General features: G+C 40.4%; 1 protein-coding gene and 1 pseudogene across 1 annotated transcript in view; both read right to left on the bottom strand.

Moving 5' to 3' along the window:
• The window catches only part of LOC113124557 (netrin receptor UNC5D-like), a 121,677-nt gene that overhangs the window by 2,960 nt on the left and 101,883 nt on the right, over window positions 1-16,834 (bottom strand). Inside the window, exons 7-15 of the mRNA XM_026297531.1 lie at window positions 16,257-16,421; window positions 16,146-16,178; window positions 14,272-14,457; window positions 11,749-11,898; window positions 10,862-11,080; window positions 9,958-10,042; window positions 5,808-5,979; window positions 2,932-3,162; window positions 675-824 (exon numbers count right to left, since the gene is read on the bottom strand). Coding sequence (XP_026153316.1) covers window positions 675-824; window positions 2,932-3,162; window positions 5,808-5,979; window positions 9,958-10,042; window positions 10,862-11,080; window positions 11,749-11,898; window positions 14,272-14,457; window positions 16,146-16,178; window positions 16,257-16,421 — 1,391 coding nt within the window. The remainder of the gene's footprint in view (window positions 1-674; window positions 825-2,931; window positions 3,163-5,807; window positions 5,980-9,957; window positions 10,043-10,861; window positions 11,081-11,748; window positions 11,899-14,271; window positions 14,458-16,145; window positions 16,179-16,256; window positions 16,422-16,834) is intronic.
• Window positions 6,928-7,046, bottom strand: LOC113125125 (uncharacterized; annotated as a pseudogene).

Below are 16,834 nucleotides of genomic sequence, written 5' to 3'. Positions count from 1 at the left end.
GCCAATTTCAACTTCCATTACTAACTACTGCGTGACCCAGACAGTGGCGCGGTGAGAACAGGTCAAAAACACTGTTTTATGGATGAATCATCCTCTCTTCAGATCCATCAGACAGGAGGATGGCTACTTTTAAAAGCCTCCTTCAGGCAAAAGTAGTGTCTGAACCAAAGCCTGTAGTCATCTTCCCTGTAGGACACTCACATAGTGGCTCTTCCCTCTGCAAGGAAACCTTGTTGATATTCTGGAGGCAGTTTGGTGGGATAATTCTGCTAACAGGATGTCACTGGTGGGATAAACATCACTAGGCAGAACAGAATATGCAGCACATAGACCCCTAGAAGGATAACTATGAGATATGTGTATATGTGTGTCTGCATGGGACTCATAATTAATTTTGTATGGCTGTATATATATATGAGATGGCTAGCCTTAGTGATCGCCTGCTGTGACCTTGCTGCTGTCCTCTGAGACTTGGATGTGGCCGAGTAAGAAAAAGGAAAAACTGTCAGATGCTAAAGTTCTAATGCAATAACACAGGAGGCAGAGAAGATGAAGATGCACAGCTTCGCTCTTTATCTATGACCCTGACAAATCACTGAGATGCAGTAAACCTGCTTCAGGTGTCACATTTCTTTACACACAATGAAATAAACTCACAGTTCAAATCTGCCTACCTGGCAGGTGGTGAAAGGCTTGATGTTCCAGAGTAACTGTGGGATGTCCTGGATGGACACTTGGAGGCTGAAAGTGTTCCCCCTGAACAGCATCATTTTAGGCTCCTCCAGCAGCCGCCCGCCCCTGCTGCGCTCACCTGTGGCCACCTCCTGATAAACCAAGGTGTGGGTTGTTTTTTTGGGGGTTGGGGAAGTAGAGAAAAAAAATGTAGATATTTTATATGGCTGATAGACGCAGTTAGAGAAGACAGATTTTCTCTCACTAATAATTCACAGGAATTTAAAATACATCAACATCCCCACACAGGAAACACATATAATGCTTTATCTATCTAGTGTGACAAGCTGAAAAAAGATAAGTGGTAAGTGGTTCATTAATGAAACTATGATAATTATGTGGTGAGCATTTGTCACTGTTTTCCAACATTTATAGACCAAATGAATAATTGTTTAATTGAACACATACCGGGTAGAGGAATAGATTACAAAAATGATCTTTGGCTGCAGGTCAAATGTGGAAAAAAATAAAATAAAATCAGTGGCTGTATATACCAACTTTAGAAAGGTGACCATATAATACAGTTCCCAAGTGCAAAAAAATGGGAAAGAAAAGAAAAACAAGTTCACATGAACACAAATTAAAGTTGAATTGTTCAACAGTGGTCCCCCCAGAGCCAACGCTCGTAACTAGACACATAATTGATAGAATGAATGAAAGAGAACAGTCTAGTTGTTTGTCAAACATATTGGCTGCACACAAAGATAAGACATAAATCCAGAAAAAAACAAAAAACTAAAATCAGGCTCCCTGCCTTGTGATATTGTAATTTTTCCCAGACCCATGGAGAACCATAACATACTATATATGTGCAAGTGTTGCTACGTACTTGCATGTTTGTATTTATACTTTCTGTATCCTGGGACTGCATGGAGGGGCGGTGGTGTATGCATGGTGCTTATCCACTCAGTCACACAGCACAGAGAAGGGAAATGCAAAGCATATAGGCCGTCTCAAAGCTGATCGATTCCCACATCAGGCTCACAGGGGAAATTAATTGTCGTATGAAGCACAAACAAAAGCCAACAAAAAAAAGAACAAATGAACAAATAACCATTTCTGACTGATGGAGAGGTGCAGGGAATTGGCTCTTGGCACCTACATCCAATTTCTCTTTGTTCACATGCAATTCTGCCTCTTGAATGAAAGTACAAATATACAAAACGACCATCAACACTACAGTACTCTGTGTGTGTTTAATAAGAACAGGAAACAAATTACTCTTGTAAAAAAAGTATGTTTTTTTGACTTCGAACATTATGGGCTGCATTTGTGATTTTGAGCGAGCTCCACTATGAGAAGAAAGCACCATGAACTGGCGCTGATAGTGCATCTGAGAATTTGTCTCATTTTAACCTGTTCAAGTAATTGTTACATGCAATGCAATGCTGAAACCCATTTAATTAACAGTGAGCAAATTAAATTGTGCAAAAAAAAGGGCAGAGAAGCAACCTTGGAGCATCTGTTGTCTTTATAATTAAAAGTCCCTCTTTGTCTCCTAGTCATCAAGCATCTCCCAGAAGCAATGTTAGCGAACAGGCAGCTCTTCAGTGGAGCACAGAAAAACTCAGACAGCAATTCATCCAACAGAAACCACCAGTGACAACAAACAAACTACGCAGACTATGCATATATTGGAATGCAGTTGGGAAAGATTTTTAGCGATGTTAATAGCCACCACTTTGGTCGAGTGATACTACATCTCATGACATTTAGTATTTTGTACGATGACGTAGCCTCCTGACTTTTTGATCCCCTGACTTTTCCTGTGGTCTCACTGTGAGATTGTCACTTTGATGCTTTGAGGGAAATATCACAACATCTTATGACCAAATACCTGCAAGGACCATTCCAATCAGCCACAGCTGCACTTTGTGCTTAGTGCTAGTACTTAGCAAGTATTTGCATGATAACACTGTAGGCTGCAGTGGTGACAACAAATATTACCTGATAAACATCAGCATTGCTATTGTGAGCATGTGGACATTAGCATGTAGCTACACTGCTCTTCATAGTATAGACTCACAGAGCTGCTAACTTGGCTGTAGACTATTAGTCCCGTTTATTCTACTTGACGGGATTTGATTTGATTTTTTTATTTTATTTGACCCTACCTATATAGGTCAGTGTTAAAGGAAATCAATTCAAAATATGGCAAGACAATTATTAAATCACAAGCAAATAACATTTTCCCATTACCTGAAACGCATGGGGTGTGTCGTCCACACAGTAAACCCTGAGGGTGAAGCCCAGAGAGTTGCAGGTATCTGGACTACCAAACACAGCAAGCCTGAGCCGCTTGGCCGCCTCCTGGTTCAGCGGCTCCCCCACCAGGGCGTAGCAACCCGGATGCTCCAGCAGCACATGGCACCTGTGGGCCTCGAGCAGACAGTAGCAGGATGTGCTCTCCTCATCCACAGATATCACTTCCTTTGGAGGGAGGGAGTTCATAATAGTTAATAACATTATTAACTATTATTGAGTTAATAATAATAATTTATATTAGGGATATTCAAGAGAAAATGTCAGTACCGAAATGCTGCCCTGCTGATTGATTTTTGGCTTTAGGGATTCAGCATCCAGCTACATACAGTTTGCTGCTTCATGAGTAACGTTTCAATTACAGCCAAGAATTTGTTTGCAGAGGGAGGAAGAGGCTTTAATTTGACCTTCAAACTGAAAGCTGGGCACCAGCTTGTGTTGTGTGACTAATGCTATTCTGCTAATTTGATTGATCAGGCAAGATCGATGATGAGCTGTAGACTAATAAACAAAAATAAAAAAAGGCCCCACAGTTAAATAACAAGCATGAAAGCCAGAGATCCAGCAGCTTAAATTTTAAAGATGGCCGTATTGGCTGGTAGTGATGATGTTAAGACACTTGACAGACAGCAGGGTGAACATTTTCACCCATACACAGGCTCACGTACTGTAGGATTAGGAGCTGTACAAAGTTGAACGAGGGCCAAATGAATAATGACACACCTCACTAAACAGATGGGAATAGAGTAACACTGACAAAATGAATTAGCATGGTGCAGTTGTATTCAATAGGCAAATGCTTCTCATCTAGTGTTCAATCCTCCCTAAATCACCTTTGAAACATAACTGTGACCCACAGGTCCCCTCTGCATATGGCTTGGCTGAGGCATATAAAGCAATGCAGGGTAATTTAGTGGCCCACGGCTTCTTAAACGTGTCCCATTAGTGCTGCAGCAGACATGAAGGATCTCCATGACATAGCCCATCCCCGCCAGGCAGCCAGGGAGAAATGATGGAGTCAAACTCCAGCAGTAGAAAAGTGCAAGCTTTAATGGGAATGGCACTCAGAAGCAGACAGAGTGAGAGCGAGTAGGGGAGATGGAAGGAAAGAGAGGAAGACAGACAGAGAGAGAAACCTCCATCTCCCATTCTATCACTAATTCCAGAGATTAAGTTTTGAGTAAGCATCCTTCCTGAGATAAAGGGCTCATTATTTCACTGTGACAGAGACAGGTCTCAGCATTGCCTTTTCTTGGAGAACATTGCTTCTTCTTTCCCTGGACCTGTCAGAGACTGTCTGTCTCTTCCTTCCCTGCTGACTCTCTCTGCTATTCGCTTCTTTTCGATGACATATAGCGCCCGTCAGTGATGGCTCTTTTGATAGCTCCCTTTTGTGCAACACGTCTGCTGGCAAATTACATCTGTGTAAATGTCACACAGAGTGAAAGGACCATGCTGGGAGAGAGGCACAGGTCTTCCAAGGTCAGCAGCACTGAGTGGCTCTGGGGTCACTCTGCCTCGATAAGTTCCCCATAGCTTTTTGATGAGGTTAGTTAAACATTAAAATAGCATCTAAGATATGTCTGCTCTGGTGAGAAGGCACAAGAAAATGGATAGCTGATGTTTGGACTGAAGTCAGATGTCTGTGAGACTGTGAAATAACTCAATAGGGCAGAGCTGAATGACTTTTCCGAGATGTTATTTTACTGAAAGAGCACGGCAGCAATTGCAGAGATAGCATCATAATGCATTCAGAGGTTCAGAGATTCTTAAATCTTTTAAAAAAAAAAAAGCACGCATGCTATCTGTTTTTGACCTCACGCTGAGGCATCAGACTGGAGTAGGCTTTTTAACCTTTTAGCAAAGGTAATTTTCATTTTCAGAACAGGCAAATAGCTTGTTTACAGACATCATTTTAACTATAGCTTTCTTTTGTTAAACCTTTTTATGACTAACCCTTGTAGTAAAAATACACATTTCATGCTGGACTTGTTATGTGTAATATCTGTAGTTTTCCTCTGGCTAGAACATTCACTGTCACAACAGACATCAGTTCTTGCATTTTAATTTCATTTTAATTTGGTTTCCTGATAAAGATGTTAAAGTGGCTGAATGTTTTTGATGGACAGTGTTTGTTGAATCTGTGATTCACATTAATCCATAATCAAAGCTTAAATATTCATCTCCCTGGCATCTATAATTAGTCATAATGGTCCCAGTATAATCATCATTTTCAAAAATAATTGAGGTGATATAGATTCCCTCATGCCTATATGTATCACTTATTACGTTTTTATCTCCAAATTCCCTTGTTACATCAAAGTTGTATCATGCTGAATTACAATGGCATTTCAGATAGAGTTTGTCATATAACAAAAACAGATAATGATAATGATTTGAAGTGTATATACTGAAGCTTGTGAATATTTTCCTCTGTAATCTAAATTAACAGAGTAACCCTTTCAAATATACAATCATTAAACTAGAAAAGAAATACATATTTCAGTGACTAATAACTGTCATTTGTGTTTAGTCTGACATTTGGCTGTATGACACTTTGAGGTAAAGCTTGAAAGGCAGAATTTTATGCAGAATGATGAATCTGAGCTGGCAACCCTGAAATTCACTCTATGCTTGCATGACTACACTGCAGGATGAAAATTTTCATCAAAGTAAGTTGTAGTAGTTTATCAGATCGTTCCTAGCGCCGGTGCTAGGAATGTGCGTTTGTGCTTGTTAACATTCTGCACTGATGCCGTAGCAAAAAATTCAAACCTGTTAACTACAGCTTAAGTTTAAGAGAAACTGCTCACCTCCCATTTGTTGTCCTGCATTTGTCTCTTTAATCGGACAGTCCAATTATCAGCAGAAACCTCTGCACAATGGGCTATGGTCATGGCTATGGGGCAGGACAGGTCAAGGCCCGGTGGTCCGTATGTGACGGCCGGGCTCAAAAAGATCTCTGGCTCGTCCTGAGTCACAGTACTGCACAAAGAGGTAAAGGCGTGCATTAAAAGAACACATTTCAAAATATCACAAACATTCCTGACAAAATAATGTCTAATTATCTCTGCACTTGTAAAGAGTGAAAAAAAACAAAACAAAACAAAACATTGATTTTAACAAGTGTATAAACATGAGCACAAGAATCTCACTATTAATGAATCACTGCTTAAACAAGCATCCAGATAACAGAGTGTGACCCTTGCCTGCGAACAAAGTAAACTCAAATTCTTGGACACTCATAATGAATCAATCCCTGACTAGCTGACACACAGACACACAGATAGAGGAAGATTAAAGCGCCAAGACTAATGGACAGTGAGGCTGGGGAGGACAGGCTTTAGCACACAGCGTGTAAGCTTCATGGGTCGATGGAGCTTATGAAGCCTGCCCTGGCCAGCCTGGTGACAGATTAGCTGGGCCAAGCTGCTCTTGGCTAGGGGCCCAATCTTGGCTGGAAGCCCTGAAGACAGAGAGCAATCGATGGGACCACCATCAGTCATGCAGCTGGCCTGGCTGGACACCTCACATACACAGTACACGATATGGGTGCTGTTGTCACTGGAGCAGCATGGACATTTCTCAGCATCATTAATATAAGGGCAGTGGAGACAAACCCTGACACGAAGGCACAGCTGCATCACAAATGCGTATTGTTTGTGCAACCACACAAGTACACACCCAAGTATAGGAGACACCATCAGAGTGAGAATGAGTTAGGGATCAAAAGTACAGTGTTTTATAGGTTTCACCTCTTGTGCTGACACACAAACACCTGATTCCATATGTGCCACAGTGAATCAATTGATCCACATGATTAATTTGGCAGAAGTTTTACACCAGGATGCCCTTCCTGCTACAACCCTGACATTTTCTTGGGCTTGGGACTGACACTAAGACCACACTGGCTTGTGCAACCTCAGTGAATGAGTCTAGCGAGCCCTGGTCTTCCAAGGCGGTCTCCTATCCAAGTACTAACCCAGCCTGGCCCTGCTTAGCTTCCGAGATCTGACGGGATCAGGTACTCTCAGGACAGTGTGACCATTGTCCTCCAGATTTTTTCCCAATTAATGTGTTAGTTTATAAAATGTTGCCATCTCAATCAGCTAATTGATTAATCAACAAATCATTTAAAATCTATATACTATGGCAATGTGAATATAGTAGCCTATGTTGTGTATACTCGTAGTATGTAGTATTGACTCACTGCAGCTGGGGGTACTTTCTTATTTTACCAGAGTAGTTTTAAAAAGATATTTTGAAATATTCAAATGAAGAAACAGCTTCTGTTGGAACAGGATTATCCATCCCCGACACAATTGCCTGTGAGATAGTTTTATGAATAAGATGGAGGTAGGAAGACGTGGGGTGATGTATGAATGTGTGTTCCCGTTTGGCATGTGGATGAGATTGTTTGGTTCCTATTATTTCCGCTGTTTCTGGTGCCAAGTATTGTGTGAAACTGTAGTGTTCATCATGCTGTTACCAATCAACAACAAAAAATTAAAAGAGATCTAAAAAAAAAAAAAAACAAAACAAAAAAAAACACCACACATCCAGACAGCACTGTGGCCCTGCAGCTGGCTCAGAGAAAACCAAGGTTACCTGCTGCTGAGACTATGGTGATTAGCCAGATTGCCTGGGAGTAAAGATTAAAGATATTTTTTTAGCATCTTTGATTGTGGTTATGAGAACAAAGAACTATCACTACAGGATAATGGTTAAAGTGAAAATACTAGATGTGGGTTGTTAGTTAAGTCTTGGCTTTTTTATGCACAGACCACAATTATAAATTATATTTTGACAATGCCTCTTTCAGCCTCTCACAGAACAAGACAGCTGGAGTTATACAGACATAACATTTAAAGCTGGGATTCTGTATTTGACCTAATATATTTAGTTAAAGGGCCAGTTTCCCAAATAACAAACAAAAACAAAACTTCAGTGTCTCCATTACTACCAATGAACACTAAATAGTTAAAGTTGCTATACCAACCAGGTACCCAATAAAAAAGGGACTTTACTCTAGACAGTTTCTCATATTTCTCTCTACAGAGCCACAACAAGCTCTATAATACTTTTTTCAACCATACTGTCGCGTGCCCACTACCAATGCACCGTGAAAGACTGCTTAACACAAGTCAGTAGTCAGTTTGATCATTTGATAAGCTGCAGTAAAGTGTAGATAATATGATTCAGTCAAAGAACAACTGATTTTTCCCCCAAGTTCACTTAAAACGCAACTACAATAAATAATATAAAGGTGTCAATTGAAGATAGATGAATGAAACTCTGGGGTTAGGTGGCTTAGGAGAATACTGGTACAAAATAAAACTGGTACTAGCAAGTTTAGTTGACACTAACATGACAGAACAAATAAAATAAAACCAAAAACAATGACTAAAACATTTTGAAAGGAATTTTACTCTAAGGAACTTGTGACTGGCACCATCGTGTAGCACTTGCCTCCCTGCAAAGGAGGCTTAAAAAGCAAGGATGATACTGCAAACCTCATTCACTCAAATATGTGTGAATCACATCATATCAGGAGTGTTTTGTCACACACTATGATTCTGTCCTTGGACTTCCAACTGTCCCCTGCTGAGCCAGAGAAGATCACACACACACACGGAAGAAAAAAAAAACCCAGCAAAGCCTATAAAAGCTCTTGTGAACACCTGAAACCGGGCCAGAGCTGATCGATTCCTATTCTTTGCAGAGGAAAGCGTCATCTTATGTAGATGGCCAAGGTTTGAATGGGAAGAAAGGATCCAATTTCTCCCCTGGACTCTGCGGCTGTCAGAAGATAGGCTTTGACTGACAGCTCAGTGGTGAGCGGCTCCTGCAGCTTCTTAAACGACAGCCAGAGAAGTAAACAGCATCAGGCTTATCAGAGCAAAGCAGGAGCCTGGAGGGCAGCAGCTTGGCTGAACTGGGGAGGCTTTAGGCAGGGGAGTGTGCAACCAGCTCACTAGCTGAGCTCTGAGCCACAACCTGCATGTGACCTTTGATCTGTATCTTCACCCAGACGACCCCAGACACTTAATGGGAGGGCAGGAGTGAGATGACATGACAGCTGAATTTCAGTTTCACTAAATGTCACTTCTGATTCCCACTTGGATGTAGAAATCAACTTTCATTGAGAAGCACAGGTGGTTAGCCGTGTTGTTAGGGTGATATCTCGCTAGCTGGGTTTCACACAGACACACTGACTCATTGATAGTGTCTGTTATAAATCAAGAAACTGTCCAAAAACTGACTTCAGGTTGTCAGATAGCTTTTCAGGATCTGTTGTAAAAAAAAAAAAGTCGACATATTAGACTCCTTTTCAAATGGTTCTTATCTATCATGCCATATTCTCCTTTAGTATTAGCTTTGTGAAAATCTTGATGGTGAAGTTACAGAAATAGACTCCCGCTGGCAGGCAATAGTCATCTCAACTTTGTAGCATATCACCTTCCAACAAACAGAAAACCAAATCAATATCACCTATCATCATGAATTTACAAAGTTCGCAATATGCACCACTCTAACCAGTCATGATGGAAAGAGATACTGTCACAGTTCTGTCTACAAACGCAAAAAAGTCTACCAGAGTCAAAGAGTTTATCTTTCTCTGCTGAGACAGTTGCTAAGGGCAATATTGCAATCTGTCTACAGCTGCCAATATACAACGTACGTGTGGCATGTTATGTCCTCCCTGCAGTGTCTGCAACACTGGCAGGGACACATGCTGGGTGGAAATATGTCTGCATTTGTATGTGTGCATGTGCACGTTAGTTGTGACTGCAAAGTTCCCGTATGAGAAGCTCTGTTTCTATGTGTTGGTGGTGCATGTTCTGCAGAGAGGAGGAGACAACGTGGCAGAAAGAGGGATGAGAGATGTGGTGCAATGGGCTGAAAGATTAAAAGAGAGCAGCCTAAGCAGCAGACTGCACCTCCTCACTGAGAGTCCCTCACCTGCTGTCCTGCTGGTTGATGATCATGTACATTTCCCAGGTAGTGTCTTCTGCAATCCCCCCATGAGGCACCAACAGACTGATACCTGCAGAGAAGGTATGCAAAAGCTGATCAACACACAGTCAGACACACACACACACACACACACACACACAGGACACACACACCTGCTTGGTTGTCAGGTCTCTTTACTGAAGGTGACAGGCAGAGAGGTGACGGTCTCAGAAAAAGGTGGCGGAAGCAAGTCCCAAAGGCCTTTTGGATCAATCGTGCAAGCAGTGTCTTGTCATGCACACACACACACACACACACTCACACACACCCAGACTGTCTGTCTGTTGGCCACAGGTACATAACATTCCACTATATGATAAACAATTACTGCCAATCTATGCTGCAGTAGATTAAACCCCTCAAGGGACAGGATGATGAATGTAGGCCACAGGAACGAGTTGCCTGAATAATGTTGTAGACTATGCAGGCTTGTATTACGTACACTTATACATTTACTTCATAGCATATAGTATGTGTTTTAAAATGCTAACGCATTACATGCATAATGTTTTTAAATTAATTTATTTTGTAAAGCACTCTAAGTTTTACATTAGCATGTTCAGAAACACTTTTCATAATTAATGTAATTAAGGTTTGACAGGACACTTCATCATGTCAGTAAATACTATATACTAATACTAATACTATACTATATACTAATACTTTGTGTTACTTGGTTAATGACTTTTTCGCATGCAGACTACCACTGACAGGCTTAACAACTTCCAAATGCAATACTATATGTCCTGTCTCTGCTACAAATGTATCTGCTTCTGCTTCTGTGTGATTTTCAGTTGTTTGTTGTAAGAATTGAACATATCCAATAAAAACTGCCCCTCAGTGAGCTCACCGGTGTTAGGTACCACCAGCCTGCCTCCAGCTTGACCAAACACGGCCGTTGCTTTGTGCAGTGGCCTGCTGGGAGTCAGAGAGACTTGTGTAGTGAAAAGGTTTTTGCTTCTTCTGCCCAGCGTTGTCCCCATTGCAACCCCTCTGTAGTCTGGAGCCAGGCCCCTTGGAAATGTCTGAGGGTGGGACATGACATGGTACTCTGCCCTTTCTGCAACCCCTAGAGAGACAATGAATCAACTGTTAAACAGACCACAAACATCAGAAAAGACATTAATATGACAAAACTTTTTTTCAAGATTACTTGAATATTAGATGTTACTATAGTTACTTTTTGCACAAAACTAAACTTTAGCTTCAGGCTTTCAGCACATTATCATGGATGTTGCCGTCATATTTCAGTCTTGTTTCATAGAACAGGCAAGTTTACTGCAAACATTAAAAAGTAAGCTGGAGACAGTGTTTTCAACCAATTTACGAAGCCAAAATTAGCTTAATTAGTCAAAGCTACAGAACAGCTGACTCCTGACATTTCAGTTGGCTTCTGTGAAGAAGCAGCCTGCTTTTATCTACTTTATCTTAATCAGAAAACTACCTTTTAAAAAAATTACCCTGAATTTCGAGTTCTAAATTTGTCCAGTGCTATCACTGTGCCCTGCATGTGTGCTGTGCAAGAAATAACATGATGGACCATGGTTTAATGAATTGTCAATGTGTGGTGTGCTCCAAGGTTGTGACTAATTTTTCTTCATGTAAAAGCTTTCTTAGAGATTGCATTAGGAGAAAAACAGGTTCAAAGCAGGATGGTTTATCCCGCTGACTGCACAGTGATGTTAAAGTAGTTGAGTACCACAGACATGGACCTTCAGAACAGTTCTGTTTTCTGACCTTTAACCTTGAGATCAGGCAATGGGTCAAGGAGTGAGTGCTCGGCCATCAGCTCCTTGTCGATGGAGTCCTGAAAACACATGGGGCTGGTGTAGGTACGCGACACTGTCAGATCAGGTTGCATGGATGAATTAATAAGTAGAGGGTTTGCTGAAAAACACACAAGCAGAAAAAGGAAATGAACGTCAATAATTAGACATCTTTAATTTACATTTCTGCAGAGTGAGACACAGAGTTAGACTGCCACTATCACCAACAACACACGCCTCAAGGGTTTGACATGACAATTACTATTTATCCACCTAGATCTATAATATCACCACCAAACAAGCATGACATATGACTTAAGGGACCAATGTCTCAATTAAAAGTGATAAATGGCAAACAACAACAGCTGGGCTGTAGTATTGCGCCCTAATTTAATGTCACAGTGGTTAAGAATGTCTGTCACATACTGTGGATGTTTGTATGAATGTTGGAACTAAAATACTGATTCATGGTACTTTATGGATCGATCAAAAAACACAGAAGGGAGGAAGTTATTGTAGATAAGACAAATCTGTTTATTGGAAGGTGAAATTATTTTGTGATTAATGGCTCACTGAGAGCTCTTTGAGCAAGCAAGATGACAACACAAGGAACAGCTAAATAAACAGCGTGGTTTCTCCTAATGAGTAAGGAAATGTAAATTTGAGATTTGCTTTGTCGGTGAATTAGGTGAACTGTCACGGTGACTTATGTTCAAGGACGTGACTGCACAGAAGAAGTGACATGAAATGATTACTGTGTGACTACTGTAGCAGCATATATACAGCTGCAGCATATAAGGAGGAAAGAGTGTGTTGGATGTTATGGAAGTTCGGCTCTTTTAGTCCTTCTATCAAGGCAAACAGGGACCAAGATTAAAGCTTTCCCTGCCCCCTGCTGTGTTATCAAAATGAACTTTATTATGCCCTGCTGAGAGCTGTTGCTGTGGCGACCCATAATGCAAGCCTTGTAAAAATATGTCTCAATCTGGGGGACATAACACACCACACTTATGAGCTCTGATGTTTCTGTGTTTTGAGACTCAGGACCACAAATGCTCCAGTGGGGGGCTGAGTGAAAAAACATGAAACACTAATGAATTACATTTTTAATACCATAAAGCACATAGTGCCAAAAACCGGCACTGCACCCTGAGGAGAATCAACATTTTGTTAAGATATGGTACTATTAAAAAAAAAAAAAAAAAGCCAGAGATAAGAGTCAAAGTGATATTTGTTTAGAACACAAAATGTGTTTGGTACTATGTGTTTTCTTTTCAATGAATGTTTATTGCTTCGGGCATACTGATGTTTGCAATAAAGAAAAAGATGCATGGTGTGCTTTATAGATTCAACTTTATATTGTATGTTATTGGACATTTAGTGCACTACAGCACAGAAAACAAGAATATCCAGAAGGCTCAAGTAAACAAAATGAAAAATTAAATACAGTCATTCTGGCCCGTAAAGTATTTTAATAATTGATATATATCACAATTTAAAGAAATTCATACATAATTCATATATACATACATAAATACACTTAAATATAAACCTTTTTATCTTACAGCCATGGTGTGTAGTGCAAGTGTCTGTGTGTGTGTGTGTGTGTATGCATGTACATTTGTGTGTAGCAGTTAAGTTTGAAGAATGACATTTAATTTATATTAAAATGTCATTATATTACCAGGAAAAACTGTAGACTTCATTTAACTTTCTATTGTTTTTAAGGGTTTTTGAATCATCTAACTAACTGTGTCATTGTAATTAGAGGCATAAATGCATTCAATTTGCTATTTAACAAAAAATAAATCAATCGTATCTTTACATTTTGATTCCGATCACCAGATTTATTTACTAATAATATACCGAGTATACCGATCAATTACCATCGAATATTTTCATTGAGTGCAGGGCAGTTTTTTTCTCTGCTTGTGGTCTTTTTAATGAATCCAGTAGAAATCTAAACACATAGCAATACAAATTGAAATGGGATGAAGGCACAGTCTGAACTGGGTTAGATTTCTAGAGATTGTGGGAGAAATACCTGCAGCTATAATTCAGCAGCAGGAATGATAGCTGTGTTTCAACTCCACTTGCTAATTTATGGAGTGTGCTTGGTGTAATTATACACAAGTCAGCAACAGCATGCACATCTTAATTCATTATTTAAATCATCCACCGTGGCACTAGCCTTTAGAAAATGAACCACAGAAGTGGTGCCAAACTTGCGGTACTATTCTACACATAAGCTACTCCACATATCCTGAATATTTGCAGTGAGATACGGAAGCAGTTTCCTAAACTACATCAGAGATTATCAGAGGTAGCACTATAAATCACTGGTATCTGACTGTGGAACCAAAGCTCACATTAATTATCACATCTTTACCTAAAATAACTTCTCGTCATTCCTTTCCTGGAGGTCTGATCTATTGTACATAAGAGGAAGTCTATGCTCATAGAAGGATTTTAGACCCATAGTCCCTGGGCTCACCTTGATGAGAGGTCTTGAAGCTGAAGGACTGGAAGCCCCCAGTGAGGGCGGAGGAGTCGATGACATCAACACCGTACTCACTCTGGCTCCTTCGGTAGAGAGTGACAGCGATAATCAGAAGCACCACTGTCACCACCCCCGCAGCAAGGCCCGAGTACAACGCCACATCACTGCTGTTCTCCACACCTTGGCAAGTTAGAGCGAGTAAGAGAGAGAAGCACATTTTTCAGTGACTTCTACCATCATTTTATAAAGTCTACTACACTTAATTAGGAAGCTAGGAGACCATTTCTCTCATAAACTAGAACTCTGTGCTGCTGAGAAATATCAGCCGAGTTAAAGTACTTTGTAGGAGGCATTTCTACCTTGGTTTTAAACTACTTTAGCACCTTTTTGGTATTCTGCTGCTTGTCTGCTCTGCCTCCTGATGCACAGCTTCATTGTTCCATTTTGGAGTGTTAAAGCTACTAATGAGGAACCTCCGAAGGAAGGCGATTATAATCAACCAAGCACCTGACTGTCATTTCAAACACTGCTTGGCTCTGGTGTAGGAGGCACTCTGCACTCCACTGGGATAATGTGACAAAACCAATTCATTAAATTAGCTCATCGCCAATGATTATGCTCTATCTGGTCCCACCAGTACTGCAGTGTCCAACTCCACAAAGAAAAAGAATGAGTGGGAAAGAAAGGGGCGGCTAGCTTGTTCTTGAAAGATAATGAGATCTCGGCTGAAACAGGACATGCTAAGAAATCCTCTAAGTAGCCCGAAGCTCAAATGAGGAAAATCGACAAAATATGCAAAGCGGCATTAACAGCCAGAGAAGCAGGTTAATTGAAGCTTGGGAAGTTTTGGCAGCCTGACTGCATTTGTTTTCCAGTTTCTGACAAGCAAAAATACAGTTATTGTGTATACTGCTTTAAAGGACAGGAAAGGACAACATGTGCCTGTGGCTTATTAGGTATCAAAATAAACTTTCCCCTGCACAAACCACACAGCAGTAATCAACACATACATGGTCTATTACCCTATGGTTTTACAGTGGTTAAATGTGGTGCCGCTTGGCTCGTACCTGAATTCATGTTGATTAGACAAAAATACTTGTACAGTATAAACGGAGGAAAAACTAGGGGGTAACGCTTGGGTAATGCAGTCATTTGATAGGTCCTCATACTACATCTAGTCAAAATAAAGTTTAGTTCCACATTATTTACACATAATATTGACAGTCCTTTAACAGCACTCATATGATCCAACATACACTCGGTTACAGTACAAGAGCGGGAATGGATGCCAAGGGTGGAGAGAGATCAGCCAGAAATGTCACTCTGTGCCACATAAATCACAACCAGCTTGGAAATGAGATGAAATTAATCTCTTTTTTGATGTGCAAAAATAAATGCCTGCAAATGAACTGAAATATTACTTGTTTCCACTGATTATTTATACATGTTTATATATAATATCTGTCTGCCAGAAAATCTATAACTGAAAAAGTATCTTTTCTATTTTGAGTCACAATGAAAAGCATGTTATCTTTCACAACCACACCTGCCAGAGTGATTTGTTCCTCTTACACCATGACTAGTTGCCAGGCATTAAAAATTAAGTACATTGTGTCTTTGAGGAGTGAAATCATAGGCTGAACTGTTAGTCAGACACATTGCTCTCATCTTTTGTCAGTTCATTATACTGAATCCACCGAAAGGTTTTGGTGTGTCAGACTTCTCATTGAAAACTCAGCGTTGACACTATCTGCTTCAAACATGGGCATTATGATACTGTACTACCCTGGAGAATATGGCTGTAGACATTGTTTTCCATGAAAATGATAAAAACCATAAGAATATAATAGCAAGCAGGAGAAACTCACCCTGTGGCTTTGCATCATGCAGCGACTTTCGATCTGCAAAGACAGAGAAACACCCAAATTTGACAGTTTCTGTTACCTTCTTGAATACTACAAGTGTTAGATGTTACTCACTCTGTGTGCAGAGGCCGCCGGTGCAGTTGTCTGTAGCCAGTGCCACCCCGTCACACAGCCGCCCTCCATGTTTGGGCTCTGGAGCTGTACAGTCTCTGCTGCGCTGCCTCTCGCAGTCTGAACTACACGCTGACCACATGCTCCACTCCCCCCAGCCCCCATCAACTGAGGGATCAGACACAAATACAAATGTTTAAGAATACAATGGCGAACATATACAGATTTCTTTGCATAGTGCATAAGAAAATAATCTCACACAAATAAAGCACAAACAAATAAAATAGATGTTGAACAATGTAGAAAAATAAAACACATTCAACAACTTATCACAGATTCAAACATCAAACCTAAACTGATTTATTTAATTTCTGAGAAAACACTGTACTACTAATTTTACAAAAACATTTTCCAAATGTGCTGTCTTGCCCGGTCACTGTACAAAGACATACCTGAAGTCTCCATCCCACCTCAGGGTGCTCTAAAAGTTTCTTTGTTCCTGCTAATCTAAACTCAAATGTGCCCTGTTCTTTGTATGTTCAAACCTAAATGCAGGGAAAGACTCAGTCGGTTGGCAAAGA

Source organism: Mastacembelus armatus, chromosome 12, assembly GCF_900324485.2.
Source record: "Mastacembelus armatus chromosome 12, fMasArm1.2, whole genome shotgun sequence".
In the NCBI taxonomy this organism is placed as follows: domain Eukaryota; kingdom Metazoa; phylum Chordata; class Actinopteri; order Synbranchiformes; family Mastacembelidae; genus Mastacembelus; species Mastacembelus armatus.
Note: the sequence above shows the minus strand (reverse complement) of the source record. Positions and strands in the feature narration are given on the sequence as shown.